The sequence below is a fragment of the Nerophis lumbriciformis genome, linkage group LG37 (genome assembly GCF_033978685.3).
Source record: "Nerophis lumbriciformis linkage group LG37, RoL_Nlum_v2.1, whole genome shotgun sequence".
Classification (NCBI taxonomy): Eukaryota; Metazoa; Chordata; class Actinopteri; order Syngnathiformes; family Syngnathidae; genus Nerophis; species Nerophis lumbriciformis.
This window is the reverse complement of record NC_084584.2, coordinates 14,217,501-14,227,500: the sequence shown is the minus strand read 5'-3', so window position 1 is coordinate 14,227,500 and position 10,000 is coordinate 14,217,501. Positions and strand designations below refer to the sequence as shown.

Here is a 10,000-nt window from a genome sequence, read left to right as displayed (position 1 = left end):
CTCAGTTATGTAAATCACAAGAAGGGACCCCTATGTTCTAGGTTTGCTAGCAAGGGTTAAATGTCAATGCAAGCCAATGTGTTTACAGTGCTCCAAGCTCCTCCGCAACAGGAGCATTCTAGTCTTTTTAGGAATTTGCTGCAAAAATGTTTGTCACCCAAGTTTTGAACTGAACCGGGGGTCAGAATTGTGTCATTCTTGGGACGGATTTGGCCATACTTGCCAACCCTCCCGGATTTTCCGGGAGACTCCCGAAATTCAGCGCCTCTCCCGAAAACCTCCCGGAACAAATTTTCTCCAGAAAATCTCCCGAAATTCAGGCGGAGCTGGAGGCCACGCCCCCTCCAGCTCCATGCGGACCTGAGTGACGTGTTGACAGCCTGTTCTCACGTCGGCTTTCCCACCATATAAACAGCTAATGATCGAGGGCGAGTTCTTGGTTTCTTATGTGTGTTTATTGTTAGGCAGTTTCATTAACGTCCTCCCAGCGCGGTAACAACACACAACAACAGCAGTCAAGTTTTCGTCCCCCGTAAAGCAGTTCGTCTGCCGTAAACAGCAATGTTGTGACACTTTTAAACAGGACAATACTGCCATCTACTGTACATGCATATGTGACCCACTCATAATGTGTCACATTTTTGTGTTGATTTATTTATTTTTATTTTGTGGTTTGAATTCGTTTTTGGAGCTGTCATTCCACATTTATCAGTATTCACATTGGTCAGTTGGGGGCAGTAGGGCGTTTCTTCCCAATTGAATGCTATCACCTGCAGACCGGAAGTGTCTTGTCATTCTGATGAGCGCGACCAGTCTGTGAACAATTGAAACGTCCTGTGTGCTTTTTCCTCCTGTATAACAGGTTAGTTTTGGTGAATCAACTCACTGAATAATATCCATGTGATCTTTATAAGTTTAAGTACACATTCTGATGGTGGAGCCTAACTCTAAAGTGTTTGTGAGTTGTAGTTTGTATTTGTGAATGAATCCAGTGCACAGCTGCAGTAATCAATACAAAAAGGCGACGTGAGTGCGCAATGTTTATATAGGAACTTCTGATCCTAATTCAGACTCCCAAATTAGAGCTACCGTTTTCTTATTGATTTTATAATGTATATTTGTATAATGTGTGTGTTCTGAAATAGGGACAGAGAATAGAACAAGGATGGACAATTCAACCCTTAACTCAACAATGAGTAGATGAGTGTTATGTGTGTGTATGTGTAAATAAATGAACACTGAAATTCAAGTATTTATTTTATTTATTTATATATATATATATATATATATATATATATATATATATGTATGTATGTAGTCTTGTGATTTTTTTTTCCCCACACATACATATATTGCGCTCTACTACGGTATCGAGCACTATTTTTTGGATAACCTTATTAAGACATATATATGTATGTATATATATATATATATATATATATATATGTAATAAATATTAAAAAAAATATATATAGCTATAATTCACTGAAAGTAAAGTATTTCTTATATATGTCTTAACCACGCCCCCAACCACGCCCCCCACCCCCCACCTCCAGAAATCGGAGGTCTCAAGGTTGGCAAGTATGAATTTGGCCCCCAGTTGAATAGCCCTGGACTACGTTGTGGCATACACAAGATAAATCCTTATAACTCATACCTTACATTTGGTTTTGGCAGAAGAACGTGGTCGTGATCGGTGCGGGGCCCTCGGGACTTGCTGCTGCGCGCCAGCTGCGCAACTTTGGCACTCAGGTTGGTGTCCTTGTTCTGCTTTTAGGTTGTCAAATTGATGTTTTGGATTGCCAATGTTTTAAAAAGTAGGACACCTCTGCCTTAAGGGGTAAGAACCACTTGATGGGTCAACATGGTTGGTGTTTGCGGCCCACAGGTGCTGGTGCTTGAGGCCCGCGAGAGAATTGGCGGGCGCGTGTGGGATGACACCTCCCTGGGCGTCACCGTGGGTCGCGGCGCTCAGATCGTCAACGGCTGCGTAAACAACCCGGTTGCTCTGATGTGTGAACAGGTGAGAGAGGGCTCCTATGTACCTGCAGACAAACACTCAGGCTCCTCCTAAACTGACCGCACGTGCTGCAGATGGGCGTCCGCATGCACAAGCTGGGAGAGCGCTGTGACCTGTTCCAGGAGGGCGGCCGTGTCACCGACCCCGCCATCGACAAGCGCATGGACTTCCACTTCAACGCCATTCTGGACGTGGTGTCGGAGTGGAGGAAGGACAAGTCGCAGGGCCAGGACAAACCTCTGGGAGGTGCTGAGACTTTGACAGGCGGGCTGAGGTCTGCGATTAAAACTCATAGCGTTTGACCCTTTTTTGACAGAGAAAGTCCAGGAGCTTAAAAAGAACTTCCTTCAGGAGTCCGGCATCCAGTTCAGTGAGCTGGAGGAGAAAGTCCTCCAGTTTCACCTCAGTAACCTGGAATACGCCTGTGGCAGCTCGTTAAACCAGGTCCGAGGGCCAGGCTTGTCTGGTGTTGAATGATTTCCTGCTAACAGCGTATTTTCTTGCACGCAGGTTTCGGCCAGGTCCTGGGACCACAATGAATTCTTTGCGCAGTTCTCAGGAGACCACACGCTGCTCACTCACGGCTACACTGCTCTGCTACACAAGCTAGCCGAGGGCCTCGACATCCGCACTAAGTGCCCGGTAGAATACAGTTGTATTTACCTCACAACATGTTCTGTCCCATACGAAATATAATATTTCTCCGTCCGATATCAGAAAAAAAACCTTGTAAAATACCTGATACAAGCAGTCCTGCAGCCAGTTAAAGTACCAGTAGAGTGGAAAAACAAGTTGACTTTGTATTGATTGATTGATTGAGACTTTTATTAGTAAATTGCACAGTACAGTACATATTCCGTACAATTGACCTCTAAATGGTAACACCCGAATAAGTTTTTCAACTTGTTTAAGTCGGGGTCCACGCTAATCAATTCATGGTATAAATATATACTATCATCATAATACACTCATCACACAAGTTAATCATCAGAGTATATACATTGAATTTTACATTATTTACAATCCGGGGGGTGGAATGTGGAGGGGGTTGGGGCGGGGGGGTTAGGTTTGGTTGATACCAGCACTTCAGTCATCAACAATTATCATCTGAGAAATGGACATTGTAACAGTGTAGGTCTGACTTGGTAGGATTTGTACAGCGAGCAGTGAACATACTGAGCTCAGAAAGCATAAGAACAAGTATATACATTTGATTATTTACAATCCGGAGAGGTCAGATGTGGTGGGGGGAGGGTGTTAGTCTAGGGTTGTAGTTGCCTGGAGGTGCTCTTTTAGTGCGGTTTAGAAGGAGGGTTGAGATGCACTTTCTTTTACACCTATTGGGAGTGAATTTCATATTGATTTGGCATAGAAGGAGAATTAATTGTTAGATCGGAATCTGGGTTTAACGTGGTTTGTGGAGCTCCCCCTGGTGTTGTGGTTATGGCGGTCATTTACGTTATGGAAGTAGTTTGACATGTACTTCGGTATCAGGGAGGTGTAGCGGTTTTTATAGACTAGGCTCAGTGCAAGTTGTTTTACTCTGTCCTCCACCCTGAGCCAGCCCACTTTGGAGAAGTGGGTAGGAGTGAGGTGTGATCTGGGGTGGAGGTCTAGAAGTAACCTGACTAGCTTGTTCTGGGATGTTTGGAGTCTAGATTTGAGGGTTTTGGAGGTGCTAGGGTACCAGGGGGTGCATGCGAAATCGAAAAAGGGTTGAATGAGAGTTCCCGCTAGAATCTTCATGGTGCTTTTGTTGACCAGAGAGGACATTCTGTCGAGAAATCTTGTTCATTTGTTGACCTTTTTGATTACCTTGGTTGCCATTTTATCACAGGAAAGATTAGCCTCCAGAATGGAACTTAGGTAGTTGACCTCATCTTTCCTGGTGTATGCTTAATTGTGCTTCATTGTAGCCATCAAACCATATTCAATTGTATTTACAATCCGTAAAGTATGTAAAAATACCATCTAAACATCACAAAATGCCACAAATTCAGTCAGCCATTTTGAATATTAGGCTCCGAATACCTTTGGCTATTTCCGGAGAGTGACGTCACAGTAGTAACGCTTCTGCACTCCGACCATGTTATCAGATCAGTCATACTGGAAATATGCAACTATTGTAAATACATGTAGAAATTCACAATCCCTATACAAGACATGTACATAGGGCGGGGCGATATGGCCTATTTTTAATATCTCAATATTTTTAGGCCATGTCACGATACACGATATATATCGCGATATTTTGCCTTAGCCTTGAATGAACACTTGATGCATATAATCACAGCAGTATGATGATTCTTTGTGTCTACATTAAAACATTCTTGTTCATACTGCATTAATATATGCTCATTTTAAACTTTCATGCAGAGAGGGAAATCACAACTAAGTCAATTGACCAAAACTGTATTTATTAAACAGTTATTAAGCAGTGGCACAAACATTCATGTCATTTGAAAACAGAAAGTGCAAGATTGTCAAGACATTTTAAAACAAGCTATTAGTGCACTTTTGTGCATGATGTCACTAAGATAGCAAATCAAAACAACACTAAATTAAAGTACACTTTTTGTACAGAACGCCACTACAATAGTTTAAAACAAATAAAGTGCACTTTTGTACATGTCACACAAGATATTTCAATAAGTGTCAAATAAAAATGAGCTGCATAATAGGAAATCAAATTGTGTATGTCCTTCGCTATGTGGTTTGGTTCCGGCGAACGTTATCTCCTTATGTCGTGGACTATTTTTTTCATACGGTGTTGATGTGGAAATGGTTGCCTCAGCATTTTGTGGGTGTGGCACTGAACGGAGATGTTGACATGCGGAGTTTCAAGCACTCTTCATTCTCTAGCAGGTGACTTTTCAAATGATACTACATATTACAATGAATTTCCCCAAGGCGACCAATAAATCTAATCTAATCTAATATTAGCAGTAATGCTACTTTTTGTAGCAGCGCTTTTGCCCCACACTTTTCGACATATTCCCACTTGAAGCCAAACCACCGCCGAAAAATGGACCCCGTGCTGTTTTTCTTGGGAATTAATTATTCCTTCATTTGTTACCAGAGTTGCACCTTCTTTCTCTCGTATTACCACTCGCACCACAGCTAACGTTACCCATGCTGCTACCTCTCTGCTCCGCGAGGGCGTATACGTATGTGACGTATGTCAGAAGGTGCGCTTGTTTAAGTCTCTGTGAGAAGCAGAGACTAGAAAGAGTAAGAAGAGCCTGTAGTGTAATGCCTGCAGCTAAAAGCAACTGCGTGAGAACGTATACTTGAATATCACGATATAGTCATTTTCTATATCGCACAGAGACAAACCCGAGATATATCGAGTATATCGATATATCGCCCAGCCCTACATGTACACACATTTGTTTTGATTTTTTTTTTTTAACAAGTGCTAACAATGCAGTTTATGGGGGCTCTCTATTTTGCCCACAAAACTCTTTCAATAACCATCCAAAACCCTGCAAACAATACTCTATTTACATCTCGCAACCTGAATATTAACCAAATATTAGTAGTTATTATAAGCGCTAACTCAGTAAGTATTTTTAGCATTGATAACCGAGAGCTAACTATAGTTTATGCTGCACTGGACTAAAGGAGAGACTTTAATGTAATTGTAAAATGAATCGGAAGATGGCAGTAATGCAACATAAATGGATGGAAACTGCCGTAAAACTGTAAAGAAGAAGAAACTTATGCAGCATTGAGCCGGCGATGTCTTCTTTGCTGTCGTTCTTCTCCCGCATCATCGCGTCTCGGCTCGTCAAAGTTATTCTCGATTATAAATCCAGCCTCTCATCAGGTTATTGGGAGGATTTAGCCATGAATCTAGAAGTTGTTCATCTGTGACATTCAGTTTATACCCGGAGATGGAGACAAACACTACAACAGAAGACAGCATCAGACTTTGATTGATTGATTGAGACTTTTATTAGTAGATTGCAGAGTACAGTACATATTCCGTACAATTAACCACTAAATGCTAACACCCGAATAAGTTTTTCAACTTGTTTAAGTCGGGGTCCACGTCAATCATTTCATGACTCGGCAGCAACTTTTTTAACACTTCGTCGTGTGCATTAAAATTAATTATTCATCTAAACGGGAAGATATGGACATCAGTCATCAGTGAGAGCAGACATTGTACAGTAAGCAATCGTTTTATTATGTTTGTAGTTTGTATTTCTTGTTTAGCTTAGCAATACTGCTCCATGATGCTTAGTGTTTTACTAAAGCTGGATCTGTTTAGCACAGCTTCTAAAACTTGTAGTTCACCCTCCTTATATTCAAGAAAAAAGATATAAGGTTCTGGATCATCATTTGTCTCAAAGTAATCATTATTGGCTCCCACAAAGTCTGCATGATTTGCATTGTTGTTGATGGGAAAGGGATTGGCGGTGACGTGTCTGGCTTCCTTATTATCTCTCAAAATAGCTCAGGAATCTCTGTGAGATTGATACTATTTTGATCATATCTATTTACTCGCTAAGCTTTTCGGTGTCATACATCAAATATATATGATAATAGCTTCAATATAGAAGCAACTTGTTTTTCCACTCTACTGGTACTTTAACATCTGAATGTCCTCCAATAAGCACATTATTTCTTCTAATTTACTAAAGTCATTTACATAAAGTAAACACCGTAGGCTATAGGCTACTAGGAGCTAGCAGATACTCGACAGTGAAGCACACTAGCGAGATATACGTGATAATCATTGAACAATATTGCAGTCTAAAACAGCACATTTGTCAATATAAACAAATATCAATTAAATATATTAGCATATTACTTACACATACAAAATCTCCAATGCAGAAGATTATTAGAAAGTATTTAGTAACAAACGTGTCCGCATTATTCAACGTACTGCTTCATGAGCTTGATGAACTTTTGTGACCACTTCAATTTAAAGACATCCTTAGTCCATTTCAATAGGTTAATGTTTTTCATACCTACCATTGTTCTCTGCTAACCTTTTGTTACATCCAGCAGTCCAAAATAATACAAGTATGATTCATGCTGACATCGTATCGGATCAGTAACGTCATCAGCCAATATTCAAGGCTCCAATATCGTATAGAAAGTGAAAATGTTGTATCAGGACATCCCAAAATATTACATTTCTTTCTACTTAAGGTTCAGTCCATCGACTACTCAGGCGATGTTGTCAGAGTTACTTGCTCTAATGGCTCCCAGTGGACAGCCAAAAAGGTACAATTACTACTAAAAAAAAAATGTGAAAAGCACTTTTTTGGGGGGATAATGTTGTTTACCTGAAGTCGCTTCCTCCTTTTAGGTTCTTGTTACGATACCGCTAACGTTGCTTCAGAGGAACTTCATCAAGTTCAACCCGCCCCTTCCTGAAAGGAAAATGAAAGCGATCCACAGTCTGGGAGCAGGCATCATTGAGAAGGTACACACACACACACACACACACACAATGAACATTATCTTTGTAAAAGCCCTTTTTGCATGGTAAAAATATTAAAGATGCCTGAATTAGGGATGTCCCGATCCAGGTTTTTGCACTTCCGATCCGATACCGATATTGTTTTTGCATTTCCGATCCGATACTGACCGATACCGATACTGACCGATACTGGCCTATCCGAGCATGTATTAAAGTTTAAAGTTATTTAGCCTACTTAGTTGTCAGAATCATGTTGAAAAGGGTTTTAGTACTCTTGATAACAACTAGCCAGCTGAATTAGGGGAGTTTGAATAATACACAATGGTTGGTAACAAGCAACTGACCTGTTTATTCAAGGATAAACACAAAATAGACAAAATTATACATGACAAACAGAAATGGCATCATTGAACTAGGGCTGGGCGATATGGCCTTTTTTTAATATTGCGATATTTTAAGGCCATATTGCGATACACAATATATATCTCGATATTTTGCCTGAACACTTGATGCATATAATCACAGCAGTATGATGATTCTATGTGTTTTGATTGATTGATTGAGACTTTTATTAGTAGGTTGCACAGTGAAGTACATATTCCGTACAATTGACCACTAAATGGTAACACCCCAATAAGTTTTTCAACTTGTTTAAGTCGGGGTCCACTTAAATTGATTCATGATACAGATATATACTATCAGATATATACTATCATCATAATACAGTCATCACCCAAGATAATCACATTGAATTATTTACATTATTTATAATCCAGGGTGTGGAGGGGGGCGCCGGATGTAAGTGTCAAAAAGACAGCCAAAAGAGTTTGATATGAGAATAAATCTAAAGTTAAAATATAGGGTAGAAATGCACCCATTTACAGGAAATGTAGTCTTGATTTTCAAAATGTTCTTTCAAGGCTTGCATGTCTACATTAAAACATTCTTCTTCATACTGCATTAATATATGCTACTTTTAAACTTTCATGCAGAGAAGGAAATCACAACTAAAAAAATCACACATTTTTTCATACGGTGTTGATCTGGAAATGTTTGCCTCTGCATTTTGATGGTGTGGATGTGTGGCGTCTCGACAGACGTCACAATATTTGAACAATGATGACGAAAACTGTTTTCTCTGTCGTGTCCGTGTGTCGAAAATTGTTATGCGCTTATTTTTTTATTTGATTTTGTGCGTGACATAGATTTGCTATGCGCAGAGGACGCTGAGCAGTTTGCAATTGCACAGGCGAGCACCTTAGAGGGAGCGTTGCTCGCACGGCTGCGCTAGCATCACAGCTAACGTTAGCCATGCTGCTACCTCTCTGCTCGGGGAGGACGTATACGTATGTGACGTATGACGTGACAGTATGTGACGTATGTTGTGACAGTATGTGACGTGTGTAAGAAGGTGCACTTGCTGTCTGTGAGAGGGAGACACAGGACAGAGTGAGAAGAGCCTGTCGTGTAATGCCAGCAGCTAAAAGCAACTGCGTGCCTGTGGATGTGTTGAAGGTGTGCTGGAAAATGCGGAACGGAAATTACAGAGCAGCAGAAAAGTGCAATGTATTATTTAAATCGGTGCGTTGGAAAACACGGACCGGTGTTTTTTTTTAAACTGGATCTGGATCGGCATTTTCCCATGCCTTGCCGATACGCAATTTTTGGCAAATATCGGCAGTCGATCCGATCCAAATATCGGATCGGGACATCCCTAGCCTGAATGAAACTCTTGTAGTTTTTGCAATCATTTCAAAATAATTAGTTAAGACATTGTTATGAAAACAAATAAATTAGCCAAAAATAATCAAATAAACTTATTTATATACCACTTTTCATAAGCAAAAATTACACAACTAGATATAAAAATATTATATTAATAATAAATGAATGAAAACATAAAACAGTAAGAATACTAGTAGTAATGGTGAAAACCAAAATAGAAAATAACTTAATACAAATTAAGAACCTAATAAGAGTTTAAAATGATCTGTAAAACCCTGATGTACCTTTTTAAAGCCTTTTAACTTTTTTTTGTTTTAATAAAAAAAAAAAAAACTTTCTCTGCACACTAGAGTACATGTGTTTTTTTTATGTAGCATGCGATATTAACCAGAATCTTGTCAAAACTCAAAACTATCTAATGTTTCGATACACATATTTTTGGTAATGGCGCACTGAAGTGTCCAACTTTCAAACACAACCTCCTTGCCGACCTCCCAAACAGATCGCCCTCCAGTTTCCGTACAGATTCTGGGACAACAAGATCCAGCTGGCGGATTACTTCGGTCACATCCCGCCGACTCCCGACAAGAGAGGCATGTTCACCGTCTTCTATGACATGGACCCGCAGGTTGGTCACAGATTCTCACGTAACATTTGGAGCCATAGGCGCCGATCCCGTGGGTGCTTCGGGGCCCGAGCACCCACGTGGGATTGATGGCAAATTCTTTCTCACCACCAAGCAAAAACCGCGCATGCCCAGACCCCTTCTAAACTAAGCCGGCGAAGGTTATTCAGGGTAAATCCCACCTAACCTT

General features: G+C 40.4%; 1 protein-coding gene across 2 annotated transcripts in view; it reads left to right on the top strand.

Moving 5' to 3' along the window:
• Positions 1–10,000, top strand: part of kdm1b (lysine demethylase 1B) — a 42,609-nt gene that overhangs the window by 22,447 nt on the left and 10,162 nt on the right. For both annotated transcript variants that reach the window (XM_061931596.1, XM_061931597.1), the window contains 8 exons: positions 1,678–1,752; positions 1,889–2,023; positions 2,095–2,266; positions 2,337–2,464; positions 2,531–2,662; positions 7,187–7,261; positions 7,347–7,463; positions 9,688–9,813. In XM_061931596.1, coding sequence (XP_061787580.1) covers positions 1,678–1,752; positions 1,889–2,023; positions 2,095–2,266; positions 2,337–2,464; positions 2,531–2,662; positions 7,187–7,261; positions 7,347–7,463; positions 9,688–9,813 — 960 coding nt within the window. The remainder of the gene's footprint in view (positions 1–1,677; positions 1,753–1,888; positions 2,024–2,094; positions 2,267–2,336; positions 2,465–2,530; positions 2,663–7,186; positions 7,262–7,346; positions 7,464–9,687; positions 9,814–10,000) is intronic.